The sequence below is a fragment of the Giraffa tippelskirchi genome, chromosome 11, assembly GCF_054371585.1.
Source record: "Giraffa tippelskirchi isolate mGirTip1 chromosome 11, T2T-mGirTip1v1.2.pri, whole genome shotgun sequence".
In the NCBI taxonomy this organism is placed as follows: domain Eukaryota; kingdom Metazoa; phylum Chordata; class Mammalia; order Artiodactyla; family Giraffidae; genus Giraffa; species Giraffa tippelskirchi.
The window spans coordinates 18,478,649-18,501,794 of record NC_137285.1 but is presented as its reverse complement, the minus strand read 5'-3'; the positions used below and the strand labels follow the sequence as shown (position 1 = coordinate 18,501,794).

General features: G+C 40.8%; 2 protein-coding genes across 6 annotated transcripts in view; one reads left to right on the top strand and one right to left on the bottom strand.

The window, feature by feature from the left end:
- Window positions 1–15,699, bottom strand: part of RNF34 (ring finger protein 34) — a 48,947-nt gene extending 33,248 nt beyond the window's left edge. For all 3 annotated transcript variants that reach the window (XM_081540080.1, XM_081540083.1, XM_081540079.1), the window contains exons 1-2: window positions 15,630–15,699; window positions 3,473–3,599 (exon numbers count right to left, since the gene is read on the bottom strand). The gene's annotated coding sequence lies outside the window, so the exon portion shown is untranslated. The remainder of the gene's footprint in view (window positions 1–3,472; window positions 3,600–15,629) is intronic.
- Window positions 15,700–15,861: 162 nt separating this feature from the next.
- Window positions 15,862–23,146, top strand: part of ANAPC5 (anaphase promoting complex subunit 5) — a 32,909-nt gene continuing 25,624 nt past the window's right edge. For 2 of the 3 annotated variants that reach the window (XM_081540075.1, XM_081540074.1), the window contains exons 1-4: window positions 15,862–16,155; window positions 19,682–19,761; window positions 20,398–20,507; window positions 21,367–21,559. In XM_081540075.1, coding sequence (XP_081396201.1) covers window positions 15,949–16,155; window positions 19,682–19,761; window positions 20,398–20,507; window positions 21,367–21,559 — 590 coding nt within the window. In that variant the 5' untranslated portion in view covers window positions 15,862–15,948. Of the gene's footprint in view, window positions 16,156–19,681; window positions 19,762–20,397; window positions 20,508–21,348; window positions 21,560–23,146 lie in introns of all 3 variants that reach the window. The other variant, XM_081540073.1, reaches the window with a different exon arrangement.

The window sequence follows — 23,146 nt, the reverse complement described above, 5'->3', positions numbered from 1 at the left end:
TCCATTCCAGTATTCTTACCTGGAAAACCTCATGGACTAACTACATGGACCCCATGTAGCCTGGCAGGCTACAGTCCATGGGGTCGGACACAACTTAGCAACTGAACAACAACAACCCTAATCAGTTCAGTTCAGTTCAGTTCAGTTCAGTCACTCAGTCACGTCTGACTCTTTGCAACCCCATGGACTGCAGCATGCCAGGCTTCCCTGTCCATTACCAACTACTAGAGCTCACTCAAACTCATGTCCATTGAGTCGGCGATGCCATCCAACCATCTCATCCTCTGTCATCCCCTTCTCCTCCCACCTTCAATCTTTCCCAGCGTCAGGGTCTTTTCCAATGAGTCAGTTCTTCGCATCAGGTGGCCAAAGTATCGGAGTTTCAGCTTTGGCATCAGTCCTTCCAATCAATATTTAGGATTGATTTCCTTTAGAATGGACTGGTTGGATCTCCCTGCTGTCCAAGGGACTCTCAAGAGTATTCTCCATCACCACAGTTCAAAAGCATAGATTCTTTGGCGCTCAGCTTTCTTTATAGTCCAACTCTCACATCCATACATGACTACTGGAAAAACCAAAGGTTTGACTAGACGGACCTTTGTTGGCAAGGTAATGTTTCTGCTTTTCAATATGCTGTCTAGGTTTGTCATAGCTTTTCTTCCAAGGACCAAGTGTCTTTTAATTTCATGGCTGCAGTCACCATCTGCAGTGACTTTGGAGCCCAAGAAAATAAAGCCTGTCACTGTTTCCATTGTTTCCCCATCTATTTGCCATGAAGTGATGGGACCGGCTGCCATGATCTTAGTTTTCTGAATGTTGAGCTTTAAGCCAACTTTTTCACTCTCCTCTTTCACTTTCATCAAGAGGGTCTTTAGTTCTTCTTCGCTTTCTGCCATAAGGGTGGTGTCATCTGCATATCTGAGGTTATTGATATTTCTCCTGGAATTCTTGATTCCACCTTGTGCTTCATCCAGTCTGGCATCTCATGATGTACTCTGCATATAAGTAAATAAGCAGGGTGACAACATACAGCCTTGACATACTCCTTTCCCGATTTGGAACCAGTCTGTTATTCCATGTCCAGTTCTAACTGTTGCTTCCTGACCTGCATACAGGTTTCTCAGGAGGCAGGTCAGGTGGTCTGGTATTCCTATCTCTTTCAGAATTTTCCAGTTTGTTGTGATCCACACAGTCAAAGGCTTTGGCATAGTCAATGAAGCAGAAGTAGACGTTTTTCTGGAACTCTCTTGCTTTTTCAATGATCCAACAGATGTTAGCAATTTCATCTCTGGTTCCTCTGCCTTTTCTAAATCCAGCTTGAACATCTGGAAGTTCACAGTTCATGTACTGTTGAAGCCTGGCTTGGAGAATTTTGAGCATTACTTTGCTAGTGTGTTGAGAGGAGTGCAATTGTGGGATAGTTTGAGCATTCTTTGGCACTGCTTTTCTTTGGGATTGGAATGAAAACTGACCTTTTCCAGTCCTGAGGTGATGGCTGAGTTTTCCAAATTTGCTGGCCTGTTGAGTGCAGCACTTTCACAGCATCATCTTTTAGGATTTGAAATAGCTCAACGGGAATTCCATCACCTCCACTAACTTTGTTCGTGGTGATGCTTCCTAAGGCCCACTTGACTTTGCATTCCAGGATATCTGGCTCTAGGTGAGTGATCACACCATCGTGATTATCTGGGTCATGAAGATCTTTTCTGTATAGTCCCTCTGTGTATTCTTGCCACCTCTTCTTAGTATCTTCTGCTTCTGTTAGGTCCATACAATTTCTGTCCTTTATTGTGCCCATCTTTGCATGAAATATTTCCTTGGTATCTCTAATTTTCTTGAGGATATCTCTAGTCTTTCCCATTCTATTGTTTTCTTCTATTTCTTTGCATTGATCACTGAGGAGGGCTTTCTTATCTCTCCTTGCTATTCCTTGGAACTCTGCATTCAAATGGGTATATCTTCCCTTTTCTCCTTTGCTTTCACTTCTCGTCTTTTCACAGCTATTTGTAAGGGCTCCTCAGATAAGCATTTTGCCTTTTTGCATTTCTTTTTCTTGGAAATGGTCTTGATCACTGCCTCTTGGACAAAGTCACAAACCTCCATCCATACTTCTTCAGGCACTCTGTCTATAAGATCTAGTCCCTTAAATCTATTTCTCACTTCCACTGTATAATCACAAGGGATTTAATTTAGGTCATACCTTAATGGTCTAGTGGTTTTCCCTACTTTCTTCAATTTAAGTCTGAATTTGGTAATAAGGGGTTCATGATCTGAGCCACAGTCAGCTCCCAGTCTTGTTTTTGCTGACTGTATAGAGCTTCTCCATCTTTGGCTGCAAAGAATATAATCAATCTGATTTCGGTATTGACCATCTGGTGATGTCCATGTGTAGAGTCTTCTCTTGTGTTGTTGGAAGAGGGTGTTTGCTATGACCAGTGTGTTCTCTTGGCAAAACTCTATTGGCCTTTGCCCTGCTAATATGCTACCCCAAAACAGGGTGCAAGGTAATAACTCAACTAAACAGGCTATTCCAGCAAGATTCCTTTAGACTGAGCTTAATGTAGTGTTCTCACACTGGCACCAGGGCACAATTTATTTCCCATCGTTTCTCACCTCCATATATTGAGGAATTGATGGTCTAACTTGAGTCACCTGCGCACCACTAAACCAATCTCTATGGCTGAGGAGTAGGAGCCCTCCATTGGCTGAGAGTGGGACCAATCCCATCCAACCACGTGACCAAGAATTTCTCACCATATCTAAAGATTGTTAAATAGAAGAATCCTTTTCTGAAAGTTTCTCGAGTTTTCTTTTCAACTACGTATGTGGTAGTGACGTCCAAAGAACAGAGTTCTTGGAATTTTCTCTTGACACTTTTATCTCTGGGTGTGAAATTAAAATCCCAAAGTGCAAAGTTGGAAACTCCAAAACTTAAATTAAGAAAAAAAATGCTTTAATTCACTCTGAAAATTATTTTTGAAATGGCTTCAAATGTCTGGCTGAATATTGTATATTTTCTAAGTTAGGCAAAGAGATGCTGTAAAATATGTTAGCAGGTAAATGACATAATCCAGCTTTGATTGCTTGATTGATTTGAAATTAGTGACCTCTATTGTAATCCCAGAGGATGAGATGGTTAGATGGCATCACCGACTTGATGGACATGAGTTTGAGCAAGCTCTGGGAGTTGGTGATGGATAGGGAAATCTAGCGTGCTGCAATCCATGGGGTCACAAAGAGTCGGACATGACTGAGTGACTGAACTGAACTGAACTGTTGTAATCCATGGCTTTTTAAAATTCTTGTCTAACTTCTAAAGCACTGGTCTCCAAATCTTATTTCATATCTAAGAATAGAAATATCCTAGAGAGCTGACCTGATAGGAAGTCTCTCTCTTTTTTTTTTTAAAGTTGTCTGATACTGCTTTTATCTCTACTCTTATCAAAAGAGAAGGCAGCAAAGTTTAGGATACCTGTCTGGAAATATCAGCATCTTTATCTGCTATCAACTCTCTCTGGCAGGGAAGTGAGAATTATCTTGAGCAGAATTATCTTGCTTGGAGAAAGTCAATGTTTTTCTTTTAATGCTTTTTTTTTCCCCTGCGTAGAAAATAAAAACACATTAATTGTGGAAAATAAAGAAAAGTATATTTAAGGAAATGAAAATCATTCATAATTTCACTACCCAAAGATAAATAAAGCTCACATTTTGATGTATATCCTTTGACAACAACAATAGCAATAATTAAACATTTACTGAATGCTTTAAATATGCTAGACACTATGCTGAGCATTGGAATATGAACGTTCTCATTAAATTTCATTCTTATAACCATCCTATGAGGTACATGCTATTATTATCCCTGTTTTATAGAGGAAGGAAACTGACTCTTTTCCATGCATGCAGATACATTTTTAGAAATTTAGTGTTGTGGTACACATATTATTTTCTATTTGAAAATATAATGGACATTATTCAAAGTTACTAAATATTTTCTATAAAATAATTTAGTTTCACACGTACTCTTCCTAATTGTGAATCGTAACTTATGTCTAATTTCTGTTGATGGATTACAGGTAGCTCTCAATTTTTCATTATAATAACACGATAATGAAGAATACGTTAAAAAATCATCATCAATACTCGTGGTTATTCTCTAAGGTTAAATAGCCAGAAAGAGAAAAATGGAGTCAAAGAATATAGACATTTTTAAGGCCTTGATAAGAATTCCTAAATTTGTCCACAGAAAATACTGTATCAATTTGCCTTCTTACCAGTCTTATAAAGAAAGGTCCTGATTCCCTTCATTTTGATTAGTAATTACTTATCAATTTATTTAAGTATTGGCTACTATTAAAGCAACATAACGGCATCTTTCTTGTTTTGATTGCATTTATTTTTCTAGAGTTTAACATTTTTTCATCAAGCCAAATATTGTAGGGCCTATTATGTTTTAGGGACCAATGAATCTTGCAACAGATAAACAGGCCTTCAGCCTTAACTGGTTTGGAACTGCCTCTTATATATGAAAAGGTAGATCCTATAACTGTCAATCTTAAATACCCATATTTTCAAATACCCTATAAAGCCTAATATATATATATATATATACACACACACATATATATATACACACACACACACGCATATATATATATAATATATGTATCCTTTAAGATTTTTTAAACTGTTTGTATTTATTTATTTTTGGCCACAAATAAATAATTAAATCCTAGTTCCCCAACCAGGGATTGAACCTGCCCTGGCAGTGAAAGTCCTGATCCAACCACTGAAAATCCAGGGAATTCCCCCTTAAGATTTTTGCTTGTAAGTTTGTTTGAACTGTGTGATGAATATATCAGGCTCTAGTCCTTATTAAATAGAATTCCTCTACCCTGCTAATGGCATTTGTTTCTCTCCCAAAACAGGCACCCTCAGGAAGCAGCTCAGAGTTGGGCTACACTGGATTCTGTGGGCAGTGGGAAAAGCTTAAAGAATTAGCAATTTCACTGTGAGGGAAACACCCCAAATAACTGAAATACTGAAGTTCTCAAAGAAAGGTTTATATTAGGTTGACCAAAATGTTTGTTTGGATTTTTCCATAGCATTGTATGGGAAAACCCAAACGAACCTTCTGGCCAACACTATACATGAGCATTTGTAACAGTACTATTCATTATAGCCAAAAGATATGTAAAACCCAAATGGCCATCAATTTATGATTGTGTATATCAGTTAGTGATATACATATATATTTTTTATTCAGGCATAAAAAGAAATGAAGTACTAATGCATGTTATACATGGCTGAACATCAAAACCATGCTAACTGAAAGAAGCCAGATGCCAAAGATCATAGTCCATTTACATGAATTGTCCAGAATAGATAAATCTACAGAGACAAAACCAGAGATTTGTTGTTCCTAGAGACTTATAGGATGGAGAAATGGGCAGAAATTGCTTAGTGGGTATGAAGTTTCCTTTTGGGGAGATGGAGATGTTCTGGGGATCCAACCAGTCTATCCTAAAGGAAATCAGTCCTGAATATTCATCAGAAGGACTGATGCTGTTCCTAGAGACTTATAGGATGGAGAAATGGGCAGAAATTGCTTAGTGGGTATGAAGTTTCCTTTTGGGGAGATGGAGATGTTCTGGGGATCCAACCAGTCTATCCTAAAGGAAATCAGTCCTGAATATTCATCAGAAGGACTGATGCTGAAGCTGAAATTCCAAAACTTTGGCCACCTGATGCAAAGAACTGATACATTTGAAAAGACCCTGATGCTGGGAAAGATTGAGGGCAGGAAGAGAAGGAGACAACAGAGGATGAGATAGTTGGATGGCATCACTGACTCAATGGACATGAGTTTGAGTAAGCTCCAGGAGTTGGTGATGGATAGGGAGGTCTGGCATGCTGCAGTCCATGGGGTCACAAAGAGTTGGACCCAACTGACTGACTGAACTGAACTGAACTGAGATGTTTTGGAACTAGATAGAGCAAGGGATCGCACAAAATAAATGTACTGTCACTGAATTGTTCACCTTAGATGGTTAATTACACCTCAAAATTTTTTTAAGCTGTGGTACATATACACAATGGAATATTACTCAGCCATTAAAAAAATACATTTGAATCGGTTCTATTGAGATGGATGAAACTGGAGCCCATTATACAGAGTGAAGTAAGCCAGAAAGAAAAACACCAATACAATATACTAATGCATTTATATGGAATTTGAAAGATGGTAACGATAACCCTATATGGGAGACAGAATAAGAGACACAGATGCATAGAACAGTCTTATGGACTCTGAGGGAGAAGGTGAGGGTGGGACGTTCTAGGACAATAGCATTGAAACATGTATATTATCATATGTGAAACAGAACACCATTCCAGGTTCGATGCATGAGACAAACGCTCAGGGCTGGGGCAATGGGATGACCCAGAGGGATGGGATGGGGAGGGAGGTGGGAGGGGGGTTCAGGATGGGGAACACATGTAAACCCATGGCTGATTCATGTCAATGTATGGCAAAAATCACCACAATATTGTAAAGTAATTAGCCCGCAACTAAAATAAATAAATTTATTAAAAAAATAAAATAAAATTTTTTTTTAGAAAAAAAGAATTTTTCCTTTCATTTTGGCCTTGTCACAAGTTTTATAAGCACTTTAATATAGCGGGGGCATAAATAATATTCAAAATATGTTCTTTCCTATAACATATTTCTACTCTCAATGATTATTTAATCACTAATATTTATGTGTAGCAAATTACTGGCATGGTGTTTTTCCTCTTACTATCCCCCTTAAGGCTTACTCTGGAAAAAAAAAGTAAATCATGTAATTTATATCCTCAAGATATTTGTACTTGGAAAGGAAGAATCAAATCCAAAACTTACCATTTTTTCCCTTATTACTCTAGAGTGGCTGTAGAGAAGTTAAGAGATTAGTTGAAACTTACATTCCAAAATGGATTCATTACCAACAGAGGAAGAAACTCAAAATATTCAATCATCTCTTCAAGACTTGTCACCTGTTTGCCAAGTATATTTTTCTGTTTTAATATTTATACTGAGATTGTGTGTGTGTGTGTTTGCAACATAAAACAGGAATACTTATTTTATCATTTGCGCAAGATATATCAGGAGTCATGTATTCAGTTTTTTATTTTATTTATTTATTATTATTATTATTTTTAACTTTTTGGCCGTGCCATGTGGCGTGTGGGATCTTAGTTCCTTGACCAGGAATCAAACCCAAGCGCCCTGCGGTGGAAGCTCAGAGTCTTAACCACTGGACCACCAGGGAAGTACAAGTTGTCCATTCTTTAATTCACTGATAGGAACAAACTGAGATCCTGAAGAAGACTATCTCTTCCTTTCTCTGTGTTTTATTCAACACACACATTGACTAAAAACCTGTCCGAAGAAGTTAAAAGGAACAGGATATCAGAGAAGTTCTCTGGCAACTTAATTGGTTTCATGATTCAAGGCATTCAAGAGCCTGAAAATAAAGAATTAAAGAATCATGTATTTGTTCAGACTGAATGAATAATGCTCAGAAGTTCCAGAAGCTTATGGGAAGAGTGACCTCCAATGCTGTGGCTGGGAAGCATCGAATCACTTTGAATTTTCCAATAAATCTGGCTTGACAAGGATGATTTAATCATTCCTTCAAGTTTCACATCAATTGAAACTTTAGATCAGGTACATATTTTATCCTTAACTCTAGTAGAAATAGACATGTTTTTAAAGACTACATAAGAAATTCCGTGATGTCCTGATCAATCTCTAGACTCCAGGGTTAACTTCTGGCTTTGATTTCTAACATTAGGAAGATTCAGTCATGGCTCAAGTGAGAGATACATTTGGGGGAAAGAATGAAGATACCCAATTTATTTGTTTATTAAAGTCTTTATCAAGTTTATTAAAGGCTTCCCTGGTGGCTCAGATGGTAAAGAATCTACCTGCAATGCAAGAGACCAGGGTTCAATCCCTGCATCAGGAATATCCCCTGGAGAAGGGAATGGCTACCCACTCCAGTATTCTTTCTTGCCTGAATTCTGTGAACAGAGGAGGCTGGCAGGCTACAGCCCAAGGGGTCGAAAAGAGTCAAACAGGACTGAACAACTAACATTTTCACTTTTCACTTTCACAGTATTGCTTCCGTTTTATGCTTTGTTTTTTTGGCCTCGTGGCATATGGGATCTAGTTCCCTACCAGGAATTGAACCCACACTCTTGCATTGGAAGGCAAAGTCTTAACCACAGGGCTGCCAGGGAAGTCCCCAATTTAAAATTAAGTTTAGCTCATGTTATTAACTAGATAGTGTCCCCCTTCATATTCACATGCTGAAACCCCAATGTGATGGTATTTGGAGTTGGGCCTTTGGGAGGTAATTAGATTCAGATGAGATCCTGGTGGGGGGGTGGTGCTCATGATGAGTTGAAAGTGAAAGTGAAGTCACTCAGCTGTGTCCGACTCTTTGCGACCCCATGGACTGTAGCCTACCAGGTTCCTCCGTCCATGGGATTTTCCAGGCAAGAACACTGGAGTGGGTTGCCATTTCCTTCTCCAGGAGATCTTCCCCACCCAGGGATTGAACGTGGGTCTCCTGCATTGGAGACAGATGCTTTACCGTCTGAGGCACCTGATGGGTTAAGTGTCCTCATAAGAAGAAATACCAGAGCTCTTTTTCTGCCATAATGAGGACATGGTAAGAAGGCAGCCATCTGCAAGTCAAGAGGAGAGCTAGCACCAGAAACTGAACTGGTATACACCTTGATCTTAGACTTCCTAGCCTCCAGAATTGTGGGAAAATAAATTCCAGCTGTGGAAGCCAGACGATCTATGGTATTGTTATGGCAGCTGGAGCAAACTAAGATAGCCGATGCATCTATTTATATAATTGTTTGTGTGCACGCATGCTAAGTCACATCAGTCGTGTCTAACTCTTTGCAAACCCATGGACTGTAGCTCACCAGGCTCCTCTTTCCATGGGATTCTCCAGGCAAGAATACTGGAGTGGGTTGCCATTTCCTCCTGCAGGGAATCTTCCCAGCCCAGGGATTGAACCTGAGTCTCCTGTGGCTCCTGCACTGCAGGCAGATTCTTTACCACTGAGCCACCTGGGAAGCCCCATATAATTGTTTGGGTGAGATTAAACACACAAAAATCAGTTACATCTATGCCTCTTGGACCCAAATCTCCCTTTGCCTAAATAGGCGGAGGTTCAAGGGGATGAGAACGGACAGCCTCTGGGCAATTACACTTTTGGCTCCAATTCTTTCCTTTTCCCTCTCTCCTCACTTGATGCTGTATGACTTTGCAACTCCTCTTGCCAAAGATCCACTCTACTTCCTGAAGCTTGGATCTGTGCTGGCCTGCTTTAGCTAACAGAACGCAGTGGGAAATTCCCTGGTGGTCCAGTGGTTAGGACTTGCGCTTTCACTGCCAAGGGTGCAAGTCTGATCCCTGGTGGACTCACAAGCCTCGAGACCCAGCCAAAAATTAAAAAAAAAAAAGGAATGCGCAGAAATACTGATACGAGCCACCACTTAGCTTATGACTGTAGGATATACTGTTTCACCTTCTTGCATCCCTGTCTCTACCATGTCTCTCGGGTGGGCTGCAGAGGAGGAGAGACCTCTAGAGCCACTCCAGTTGTCCCCAGGCATATCCATTCTGGATCACCCAATCAGCCATGCTTCCCATCTGTGACCAAGCCCCAGCAAGATTAATAGAGCTCCCTAGCCTACCACCCTAGATGTGCAATCAAACATGCGTCTTGTCATGCCTTCAGGGTTTTGTAGCTGTTACATAGCATTATCGCTATGTAGAGAGCTGTGTGTTGCCACTATGGCGGTAGATGATCATCAAACATTACAGATGCAGAAACTCTTGCAAACTGAAATGTCTAAAAAACATTTTACAAAGTAAGGAATTAATCATCCTGCAAAGGAAGAAAAGCAATGACTCAGTGTAGTTTCTGCTTCTATTATTGAAAGCAACCACTTCTACTGGAAATTGCTATTAAGTCAAGTATTGGGAGTGAGTCAGGGTATCAGCAAAAAAAAAAGGTGAGTGTAAGATGTACTCATAGACTTGTGAAAATTACGTAATGTATATTATCTTTTGCTTAATAGCACTAAGAGATATGAGAAGTGGGTTCTCAAAAACAAATAATGAGAGTTGACAATAGAAACGTAAACCCAATCTCAATTACTTAATGTGTCCATTGATCCCTTCAGCTGCAGATGGTGATGTCGACTTGGATGATATAGGAGGTCCAGAGGAAACAAGGCGAGTTTCTTTCCCCAGGGAGTGAGGTCAATTCAGTTCATGAGCTTTGAGAAGCTGGAATGTTACCTTGGGTCTGGAAATACTTAGCGATGCTTGTCAGGCTAGCGATCAAGTTTCCCCAGCAGCTCAGTTAATTACCCAGAACTTTTTGTATTGATTGAACCTTGAGACTCTGCGTGACTCTGGCAAAGTCGGGCCTCGTTTTATTCAATAGGGGATCTTTTCTTCCCTCTCAGCTGGATTTTCTTGAATTATCAAAAGAAAATGATTATGCATGCACACAGGAGACCTGGTTCACATATTATATTTTTCCTGTTCAGAGCAATTTTCTGTTTCCTCTAATATGATGTCTTAGAATTGCACAAGGGTTTGTCATTTTCAGAAGTTTCACATCTAATCGGCTGGTAAAGGCTGGCTTTTCCATCTGTCTTGGGACCTGCAGGTGACCTGCCAGCTTAATTGCTGGTGAGATACTCTCTAATGCGCAATGGGGAAAAGTGGTTCTACCTGGCACAGTTCTCCTTGGGGGATGACAGTGTTAAGAGATACATAAAATCATGGAGATAGTCATCCATTGCTCAGAACAACTTAAACATCTTTGATAGTTATTCAGTTCTTTCAGAATCATGACATTGCTAGTGATGACTCATGATTAAATGGCAAGCTGAGCTCCTGATCCTTTTTAGAATGTGGCTCCCCTCTGCATGCTGAAGAGCCAAAAAATATAGAAGAAAAAAGTGGCTGCCCTCATTTATTGCTGATGGAAATGTGAAATGATGCAGCCATTGTAGAAAAGAGTCTTGCAGTTCCTTAAAAGTTAAGTGTAGAGTCACTGTATGACCCAGAAATTCCACCCCCTAGGTATATACTCAAGAAAACCAAACGCACTTGTTCACACAAAGACATACACATGAATGTTCAGTCTCATGATTCACAATAGCCCAAAGGTGGAAACGACCCAAACGCCTATTGACAGATGAACAGATAATCAAAATATAGTCTGTCTATATAATGGAATATAACTAAGATATGAAAAGGAATGAAGTACTGATACATGCCACAACATGGATAAACCTCAGAAAGATTTGGCTAAATGAACACAAGAGACCATACATGTTGTATGAGTCCATTGATATGCAATGTATAGAAGAGAAAATCCATAGAGAAAGCAGATTAGTAGTTGCCGGGGGCTAAAGGGCAGCAGGATGGGGAGTGACTGCTAATGGGCATGGGGTTTCTTTTTGGGGTGGTGAAAATGTTCTGGAATAGATAATGGTGATGCTCACGTTTCCTTTTTGAAAAAACTGCATGTATCTTTTCTTTTTTGGCCTCACCATGAAGCTTCTGGGATCTTATTTCCCTGAGCAGGGACCGAACCTGGGCCTTCCGAAATGAAAGAACAGAGTCCTAACTGTTGGACCGACAGGGAATTCCCTTGCACATCTCCTTTCCCAGCTCCTGAGTCAACCGGCTGAGTTGAACAGGAGATCTGAGAGTGAGAGAAAGGGAGAATCCATGGGATTTCCTGCCTTCTCTCTCCATCCTCCTGCAGTGTCTGCATTTACCTGCAGTTCTGGCTCCCACCCAGTGGCCTCAGTTTCTGGGCTATGGTAACCATCTCTTTCCTTTGTCTTCTCTGTCCTGGGAGAGGCAGCATCTTCTTGTTACTGCTATCTCTATCCGGTTTGGTTTCTCAGATCTACTATCACCTGTGGAGCCAATTCTCTGTATTAATTTCCCTGTGTTTGAAACACCTAGAGTGCCTTCTATTTCCTGTCTGGACTAAGGACTATACTAACTTAAATTCCTTCCAATAGTAAGTGTAGTTTGGATCCCGGGGTTGGGAAGATCCCCTGGAGAAGGAAATGGCAACCCACTCCAGTATTCTTATCTGGAGAATTCCATGGACAGAGGAGCCTAGTGAGCTACAGTCCATGGGGTCGCAAAAGAGTTGAACACAACTGAGCATGCACACAGTATGTGAAACTACCTGTTTCCTATAAACCTTATTAATGCTGTACATTATCATATGATGGATGAGGAGTTACTGCTAACGTGTATGGGTTTTCTTTTTGGGGTGATGAAAAAGCTCTGATTCTAGACAGTAGTGAAGGTTGCACATCATTGTGAATGTATTTAATGCTGCTGAATCATACCCTTCATGTGGTTAAAATGGTAAATGTTATGTGATAAGCTTTTGCCGCAGTAAAATTTTTTAAATAAAAATCAAGAGTAACAAGTTAAAAAATCTTAGCACTGCAGAGGAATTAACACATCATCCAATCTATACCTTTCACTGTTAATGTGACTGAGCCAGGTTTGGGGAGAATAAGTGGCTACTGAATCCACAGAGCTAGAAAGTTTTAGAGCCAACATTAGAACTTGAGGGCTCTGATTCTCAGGCCAACTTTCTTCTTGTTTCATCACTCATGACTTTATTTGAATCATGTTTTCTCTGACTGGCAGGAGAATACCTGGTGACTGAGGAAGAAAGGGAGACAGTCCCTGAATAACACATAGGATGAGATAAAGGCTTCTCTAGTAATAAACCAAGGAGCCTGAAGGTCTTTCTGAGTACTAAACAATTCTGGTAGGATGAATAGATTTCAGTGTTTTCAATTATTTATTATCACCTTTATTGATGATTTTGGTTGCAAGAGCCTAAAATCTTTCTCAATCAAGCTCAAGCAAAAATGAAATGAAAACAAAACAAAACCTCCAACCCAGACCAACAAACATTTGTTAACTTTTTTTGTGGTTGGGGGATATCTTCTAGGAAAACTGATAATTGAAATAGCTGCAAGAACCAGGGTATCAAGATAAAAATAGAAATCAGTGAACCGGACCTATTTCTTTCTCCCCTCCCTGATGTCCAATTCTGCTTGATTCTGCTTTTACTTGCAAACTGGCCTGCTCTCTCTTCCTACAGGTAGCCTTTTTCTGGAAGGAGGGATTGAGACATTGACAACCTGCCTAGCAACCCCGAGAGAAAGAGGGCTCTTCTTTTTAGAGTCCATATAGTGATCCAGAGAAGTATCTGATTTGCTCTGCTAGGCCCATATGCCCATGACTATAGATTGGAGGATATCATGGCCTGAATAAAGGTGGCTCTTGCTGCTTATATTCAGTTAAGAGTTACCACCCAGAATAAACCATGTTGCCAAGTTTTCCAATTTTTCAAGTGAAGCTGGAAATATAGATTGGGGGCAGGGGCACACTGAAATGTCTCAATTTTTAAGTGTTGGCAAATATTGTATGTGCGTGCTCAGTTGCTCAATCATGTTCAACTTTTTTTGAACCTATAGACTGTAGCCTGCCAGGCTCCTCTGTCCATGGAATTCTCCAGGCAAGAATACTGGAGTGGGTTACCATTTCCCCCTCCAGGGGATCTTCCCAACCCAGGGATCGAACTCATCTCCTGTATTTCCTGCATTGGCAGGAGGATTCTTTAACATTGAGCCACCTGGGAAGCTTGGCAAATATTATGTAAGACAAGTAAAACACATCTCATGGGTCTTAGCTAGTTCAGAGGTCACCGGTTTGCAACTTCTGGTTTAGAAGTTTACCCTCTTTGAGTACCATGATTAAAACACGGCCTTGACTATAGAAGGAGCTCAGTACATAATTTCTTGAATAGAAGAATGAGTTACTTGAAAGCCTTACCAATTTAGATTAAGATTGTTGTTTAGGATTTTACAAAACTTAACTTTTCTCTTTACATTCAGTAAAGTGTCCCTATTCAGGATTTCAAGGTTGAATACATGTTTATTCCACAAATATCCTTTGTCAATCATTTTTCTAGGTTAAATTCATAATGCAAAAGGATCCTTAGATAGCTGTGAGATTGAAAGTATGCTTTTACATTAAAAGAAGAGGGGGTGGGGAATACAAAAATAAACTGAGGCAAAGAAAGAAGTAAATGAATGAAATCAAAGTCCCTTAGTCGTGTTCGACTCTTTGCAACCCCATGGACTATAGAGTCCATGGAATTCTCCAGGCCAGAATACTGGAGTGGGTAGCCTTTCCCTTCTCCAAGCATCTTCCCAACCCAGGAATTGAACCCAGGTCTCCTGTATTGCAGGAGGATTCTTTGCCCGCTGAGCCATAAGGAAGCCCAAACAAAGAAGTAACTTAAGTATTAAAATTCCTGCAAATAGCGTTTCCTCTTTTACAAGTGAAAACCAATTACATAAGAAATGAATGTGGTAAATGTACAGATTTGTACGTCTAAAATACATGTGGGAATACCCTGGTGGTGCAGTGCTTAAGACCCCGTGCTTTCACTGTAGAGGGTCGGGGTTCAATTCCTGGTTGGGGAACTAAGATCCCACAAGTTTCCTGGTACTGCCAAAACAAAACCAAAAACAAACACATGTAATTGTATGTCTAAAATATACAGAGTCACCGTTCTCAAGATATGGAAGTTAGGTCTTGTATTCCAAGCTATCAACGACTTGTGGCCCAGTTATTTAGCCTATATATGTCTACCTCCCTTTTTCTTGTTTATTTTTCCTGTGAACTAAAACCACATATTCATTCATGATTCATTAAACAAAGACAGATTGAGACAACAAAATCCAGGTACTAGGCATAGCGTGTGTAGCCAGAGTTGAAGAGCAGGTGGTTGTTCGTTTGTTTTTTGAGTCTTTTTACTACTGGACCGCCAGGGAATTTCCTAGAACAGGTGGTTTTTCTTTCAAGGATTGCGTAGACTAGTGTGGAGTGCAAATAATTATTAATAGCAATTCAGGCTGTAGAGAAGTAAATGTCGTGGGAAAGGTACAGAAGAGTGGAAAAAGGGTTGTGAAAATTCAGTTTGAAATTATTGTCTAGGGATTTATTTTGAGGGCCATGAATGCAAGGACGTAATATTAGGTGGTAAACAGATTCACCACACGGAGTTGGTATTATCTTCTATTACGCGTAAGGATACACGGCTATTTGCAACCTGACCTGGCTGTCTGCAAATGGCATTTGTGAAATTCTGAGGGGGAAAAAAAGTTTATTCACGCATTAAAACAGAGCTAAATGAAACTTCCTAACTTTGAATTTTAAAATTAACCTGATCAGTTAAATACAAATTTTAAAGGTGCACGTTTAATTTCGTTGCTTTTTCTTATTTATTTTTTTTTTTTGGTGCGGACGCCGCGACATGCGGGATCTTAGCTCCCGGACGCGGCCCCCCTGCAGTGGAAGCTCCTACTCTTAACTAGTGGACCGCCGGGAAGTCCCTAACTTCGTTGCCTTAATCTCAATCACTTTAAAATTTAATTTTAATTATTTTCAAATTAAATGAACAAATGGTCAGCCTCCTGGCCGTTCAGACCTTGACCGAAAGCGTTGACTCTTTCATTCAGTGCCAGTCCATGCCGACCCGGAACTTGCCCTTCTTCTCCGAAAGTTTCTGTAGGGACTCAGTCTTTAGGTGCGCCGCCTTTGCCCCACCCATCACAGTACTGTTGGGCATTTTTATTGGCTATAGAGCTCTGGTTTCTTTGCTCTGATTGGTCATCGGCGTCGCGAGGATGCCAGTTTCCTGGGATACGCCGCGGGCCAGCGGAGGCCTAGGGGAGGTTGTGAGGTTCCCTGAGCACGAACCCGGCCGGGGCGCGCACAGGGTCTCCTGGAGTTAGTTCGTGGGCGCCATGGCCAGCGTCCACGAGAGCCTCTACTTCAACCCCATGATGACCAATGGGGTGGTGCACGCCAACGTATTCGGTATCAAGGACTGGGTGACGCCGTATAAGATCGCGGTGCTAGTGTTGCTGAACGAGATGGGCCGCACTGGCGAGGGCGCCGTTAGCCTCACGGAGCGGCGAAGGCTCAACCAGCTGCTCCTGCCGCTGCTGCAGGTGAGGGTCTCCGGTTCATCCAGCAAACCCTTACTGTGCACCTGCTCTGTGACGGGACAGCTCCCTGGGGGCTGGGGGCACGGGGGTTTATCGGATACTTTCTCTGCCCTTTTGGACCACGAAAAATATAGTTGTTACCACCAGCAAACACTTAGTACTTAGATGGACCAGGCACTTTATATGCATTTTTAGGGGCAGGTTTATATCTGACTCCAGCATTTGTTAGCTGAGTGACTGGGGGAAGAGTTATTTTCGCAGATCCTCCGTCTTATGTGGAATGAGGCTACATGTAGGCCTGAGCGTTGGAGACAGAGGTACAGGAGCTGTACCCTAGAGGACCGTAATAAGTGGTAACAATGACGTAAAAGTAACAGCCAACATTGATCACTTACTGTGTACTAAGCAATTTATGGGCTTCCCTGGTGGCTCAAATAGTAAAGAATCTGCCCACAATGCGGGAGACCCGGGTTCAATCTCTGAGTCAGGTAGATCCCCCCCTGGAGAAGGGAATGGCAAGAACCCACTCCGGTATTTTTGCCTGGAGAATTCCATGGACAGAGGAACCTGGCGGCCTATAGTCCATGGGTTCGCAAAGAGTCAGACACGACTGAGCAACTAACACAAGTACTTTACGTGTTTTATTTCCCTTTGCAGACTCAGATTGTAACACTACTGCTTACCTGCTGTGCGACTTGGGAAAGTTCCATAACGTGTTTGGGTCTTTGCTTTTGCTGTATAGAATGGAAAACAATGATAGAACCTGTCATGTGATGGCTGTGTTAAGTTAGAAGATCCATGAGAACATTTTACAGTGTTTGGCACATAATAAATGCTCAATCAATTTTAGCTATTTTCGTTTTAATCTCATGCACTTTCCCTTAGATCAGTTGTGGTTTTTCCATTTATTTGGGTGATTATATGAGTGACTTCTCTCTCCCCTACTAGACTGTAAACTCCATGAGGGCATTACTTTGTCCTGTTCTTGCTCACTTTGTATCCCCAAAGCCTAGTACACTATAATTTATAACAGGCTTTTTTCAATTAAGAATTTTTTTTAAATGTAGACTGTTTTTTAAAGTCTTTGTTGAATTTGTTACAATATTGCTTCTGTTTTATGTTTTGATTTTTTTTGGCTGCAAGTCATGTGGGACTGACCAGGGATCCAACCCACACCCCCTGCATTGGAAGGCAAAGTCTTAACCACTGGCCCACCAGGGAAGTCCTTATAAAGGGCTTTTTTTAATCCATCACCTTCTTTGGGGCAGGAGGAGGAGTACTGAGGACACAGATTAAGTGGCTTGCCCAATTAGTTAAGTAAAAGTAGTAGGGTCTCTAGAACTTGCAGCTCCCAGTCCTATCTACATTACTGTTATTAAGTGTAGAGCCCCCCAAAATAAAGTCTGTCACTGTTTCCATTTTTTCCCCATCTATTTGCCATGAAGTGAAGGGACCAGTTGCCATGATCTTAGTTTTCTGAATGTTGAGTTTTAAGCCAGCTTTTTCACCATCTTTCACTTTCATCAAGAGGCTCTTTAGTTTTTCTTCACTTTCTGCCATAAGGGTGTTGTCATCTGTGTATCTGAGGTTATTTGTATTTCTTCCAGCAATCTTGATTCCAGCTTGTGCTTCATCCAGCCCAGTATTTTAATTAACATGTATATAGAATTCATCTAGCTAAGTTCCAGCCTTTACTTATTTGCTTATTGTTTGACTTTAAAAATTAGCTGATTTTTAACTACTCAACTAATACACAAGATTCATTGTAAAACTTTAAATGATGCTAAAGTTGATAGAGTGGAAGTTTATGGTTCTTTTGTAGGCCCTCTAATCCTGTTTCCTCTCAGAGATTATCAGGGTTCATATTCCTTCATTCAACTATTAATATTTACTGAGTAACAGTTCAGAATGGATCTTTCTAGACCTTTTGCTATGTATATGTGTATATAGATAGGTTGATGCATATGATTATAAGTGTGTATACTTGTATCCTTTTTGTTTAATTCTGGATTTTTTGTTTGTTTGTTCATTTTACATAAGTGCTACTTCTATTCTACAGGTTGTTCCTTTCACTTAATAAGTCTTGGAAGGACTTCCCTGTGGTCCAATGGCTAAGACTCTGTGCTCCCAATGCAGAGGGGCCCAGGTTCAATCCCTGGTCAGGGAACTAGATCCCACATGCCTCAACTAAAGATCCCACGTGCTGCAGTAAAGACCTGACACAGACAAAAAAAAAAAAAAGTCTTGGAGATCATTCCATGTCAGCATATTTGAGTAGATTTACCACATCCTTTTTAACGGCTGCATTGTATTCCACAGTGAGAAAAGAAACATAATTTAACTCATACTTTAAAAAATTTAAGCAGTTATTTTTTTTTTTGCCATACTTAAAGGCATCTGGGATCTTAGTTCTCACATCAGGGATTGAACCCATGCCCCCTGCAATGGAAGCCAGAGTCTTAACCATTGGACTGCCAGGAAAGTCCTTAACTCATACTTTTAATTAATGTTAAAATTTATGGCTTATAAATGAGCTCTTTATTGATGGCCTTATAGATTCTTTAGTTTTTCTTCATTTCAAATGATGCATGGGGAACATACTTTCCCCGGAAGTGGGCTAGCTGGTTTATCCACGACTAAAAGTGACATATGTACTGTCAACTCTTCAGTGTTTAGTTGTAAACCTCTGCGAGGTTGAAATCTTCCTGATAGCTGAGGTCACATACTCTCTGTCTCTAATGGTACCTTTTATGGACTTGGGTGGATAATATGACTGCCTACCTTCCAGTGTTTTGGAGGATCAAATGCGATTATGTTTATGAAAAATAGGACCCCTGTGTTAGTATATGTTCTCCAGGTTACAAAACAATTTGAATTATTTTACTTAATTATTGCCACAAACATGGGACATTATTATTATTATCTCCATCTTACTGATGAAGGGTCCAGGGAGGCAACACCTTTGCTACAATTACCAAACTGAGAATGAAAGAACCTCAGACTACAGATTCTATGCTTTTTTTCCATTTTAAGTCATTCCTCCAACTAAGAGAGAATGCCATGCAAATGTGAAATATTGCTGTAGTGTTTTATGCAGATAGTTTTTTTTTTCTGCTTCCTGGTTTGAGATTTCAGGTTTGGAATAACTTTAAAACAGAAAGGTTGGATAGGGGAGGGAGAGGGAGAAATTGGGAGATTAGGATTGACATATACATATTACTGTACATAAAATAGATAACTAATAAGGACCTACTGAATAGCACGGGAAACTACTCAATACTCTGTAATGGCCTATATGGGAAAAGAATCTAAAAAAGAGTGGATATGTATGTGTGTGTGTGTATATATATATATGTATATGATTCACATTGCTGTACACCTGAAACTAACAAAACATTGTAAATCAACTACATTCCAATTTAAAAAAGAAAGCAGAGAGGTTGATAAATGAATTTATGTATGCAGCTGCTTATCAATCTCCAGCTCTTTAAAATTTTTCTGTAACCCTTTCAATCTCTCCTTTACCCAGGGCCCAGATATTACACTGTCTAAACTTTACAAGTTAATTGAAGAGTCTTGTCCTCAGCTGGCAAACTCAGTGCAGATCAGGTAAGCTCCGTTTTCTTCTGTATATATGAAAAGATGTCAAAGTAGATGAAAATTAGAAAATGGCACATGGTGATTATTTCTTTTGGAGAAGGCAATGGCAACCCACTCCAGTACTCTTGCCTGGAAAATCCCATGGACAGAGGAGCCTGGTAGGCTGCAGTCCATGGGGTCGCTAAGAGTCAGACAGGACTGAGCGACTTAGGCTCCAGTCCACGGGGTCGCTAAGAGTCGGACACGACTGAGCGACTTCACTTCATGCATTGGAGAAGGAAATGGCAACCCACTCCAGTGTTCTTTAAAAAAACATATCTTTGTTATTCTAGGTTGTTTCCCTAAGTACCTTAATTTAATTTTTTAAAAAATGGATAGCATTAAACATACTGCTTCAGAATTTATTATTCTGTATGGATCTACTTTGTTCCTTTTAGTTGTTACAGAGAGTTTCATTTTTACTGGCTGATATGTTACTTTGAGAAATTTTATAATCAAGAAAACATCAGCAATGATACCTTTCAGAATATGGGGGTGACAGTTTGGATTTTCAAATAGATTCATTTTAGGTGATTGTGGAATATGAAATGTGGGAAGATATTCAAAGGGCCTTCCTAAAATCCTTACCTCATTTTTCTTGTTCAGAATCAAACTGATGGCTGAAGGCGAGTTGAAGGATATGGAACAATTTTTTGATGACCTTTCAGATTCTTTTTCTGGAACTGAACCAGAGGTTCACAAAACAAGTGTAGTAGGTATGAAATTCTTCTAAGGAGAGCAGAGAATATTTTCATTGAAGTGAACGGCTCTCTGAGTCATGTCTGTTGTTAACTCTGCTGTAATCTGAGCACACGCAGCGGGGATGTTGACATGTTTTAGTTTGTATTCACTGCCTTGCCATTTTGATCTGTGTTTAAATAACTGTCTTGTGGAAAAGCATCTTCTGTTTTGTCTACTATCATCAGAATATTAGACTGGTTATGGAGCCTTTCAGGGTTTCTCACCTCTTTCCCACGGTCCTCTGCTCACTTGTCCACATTACACAACTAAGTCAGGGTCACCAGCTAAGGTTTTATGAAGAGAGGTAAGAGTAGATTATTGTTACAGTTTATGAGTCTAGGGTATACATGAAGTTTCCTGATGCTTTTCTGTTAGCTTTATAGCCATGCTCCATCCACCTGACTTTTCTTTCCTGGTAGTTCTGATATTATTCACCATCAGTTATTTGTTGATCTTCCATGTGCCAGGCTCTGGACTTGAAGAGAGACTGGAACCTTTCTCCTAACGCAGATTACATTCTTGTGGTAGTGGGGAAAAGGGCAGCAGATAATAAAAAGTAAACAAATACGATAACTTCTGATAGTTAAAACAGTCACAAGAAGATACATTGGCTGGATAAAAAGTAGAGTGTGGGTGGGAGGACTGAGCTTTTAATATAAAGAGAAAATCAGCTTCATAAAAGGTGATGAAAGAACATTCTCTGTGGAGGAAACAGCAACTGTGAGTGTCTTTTTTTCAATTATTTTGAAGGAGGAATTGCAACAAATAGTCATTGACTTGGTGTAGCCTGGATTTCGAGTTAATGCCTTCGCCTAGTCTGTGTCTTGTTTTTAGGCTTATTTCTGCGTCACATGATCTTGGCCTACAGTAAGCTGTCTTTCAGTCAAGTGTTTAAACTGTACACTGCCCTTCAGCAATACTTCCAGAATGGTGAGAAAAAGACTGTGGAAGATGCTGATATGGAACTGGCCAGCAGAGAGGAGGGCGAAAGGAAAATGGAAAAAGAAGAACTTGATGTATCAATAAGGTAACTTGGGTTTCTCCAGTGCGAATCCCTTTCCTGTGAAATAGCATCATTACAGGCATAGTAAATCCTCATTCATCCAGAGAGTCTGCATTGGCTGTCATCTTTCTGTCCCTCCGGATCCAGGAAGTGGACCTTTGCAGGCTCCATCAGTTAGTTCCTTCCCCTCTAACTTCTGATTGGGATGCACTGATGGGAAATCCAAAGGGTCAAGGAGAGTAAGGTCAGGGTGCTGATTCACTGGTTCCCTTCCTTCAAGGTCATGGTGGACTGGGTGTAGGGTCACCACCTCCCTCAGGTGGCCTGCTCTGCAGACCTCAAGGGTCTGGTTACTGGGAAGGTTTCCCAGGCCTGGTGCGAAAGGTGCCCCACTGTTCCCAGCCCTGGGGACTGTATTACTCACTATGGCTTCTCCATCCCCTGCCACTGTTTCTGAAAGTGGTCCTTTATTAAACTCTTCTCATGTTACCCCATTTGAATATGCCATCTGTTTTCTGCTGGAACCCTGAGTGGTAGTGTAGTGTTCATTATATCACAGTGAATTAATAATTGATTAATTCCATGAAAACTTATTGAATACCTCCTAAAGTTTAAGCCCTGGGGATGTGGTGGCACTGTTCAGCTAGTTGTTCAAGCTCAAAGCCTAGGTGTGTCCCTGGGTCCTTCTCCTCCTTCACCCCAACAGCCAGTCCTTCTGCAGACCCAGCCAGAACTTCCTCCACAGTATGTTTGAAATCAGTTCACTTCTCTCCATCGCCATGGCTTCCCCGATGGTCTCGATATCTGGTCTCTTTCCTGGATGACTGCTCCAGCCTCCTGGCTGCTTTCCCTGCCTCCACTCTTGTCTCCTTACTCTCAGTTTTTTCTGCAGCATCCAAGCAACCATCACGGATGTAAATCACACCACATGTTCTTATGCCTCAAACCCTCCTTGACTGTCCATGGAATTTAGACAGAAATCGGAGCTACTGTGGCCCTGGTACCTGTCTGATCTGGCCCCTGTCATCTTCCTTATCTCTTTTTCCTGCCTCTCCCTTCACTGTCAGAGTTTAACGGCTCTGGCTTGATTTCAGTTTCTTGAATACACCCAGCCAAGCTCTGCCTCAGGGTGCCTGGTGTACTCTCCCTGGCTTCTCACCTCCCTCCTTTCCTTTCACCATTCGGCTCCCATGGCCTCACACAGGCCTTCCCTGACTACGTGTGTGAAGTAACCTCCATCCTACGTACTTCCATCTTCTTTATTTCCTTCATAGCCCTCCTCAGTCAACAACCTTTTGCATTTATTTACTTACTCATTTATATTTGCCTTTGTACTCCGTCAAGAGTTAAGACCCTCCTTCTCTGTTATATGTCACCTCCTTTTCCTCAGTGCTTGGCTTGCGGTGTCTGTGAATATGTGTTGGATGAATGAGAATCAGAACATGTCGTCCAATGAGGCATGTCCAGTGAGAGAATCAGAACGTGTCGTCCAATGCCCACACTGGTAACTGGCCCCATAAAACACTTTGTGTTGCCTCCCTTCCCTTTGCTGTTTCACGTCCCCTCTCCCCAGCTGTTACCTGGGATCACCTCCCAAATAGACCACTTGTG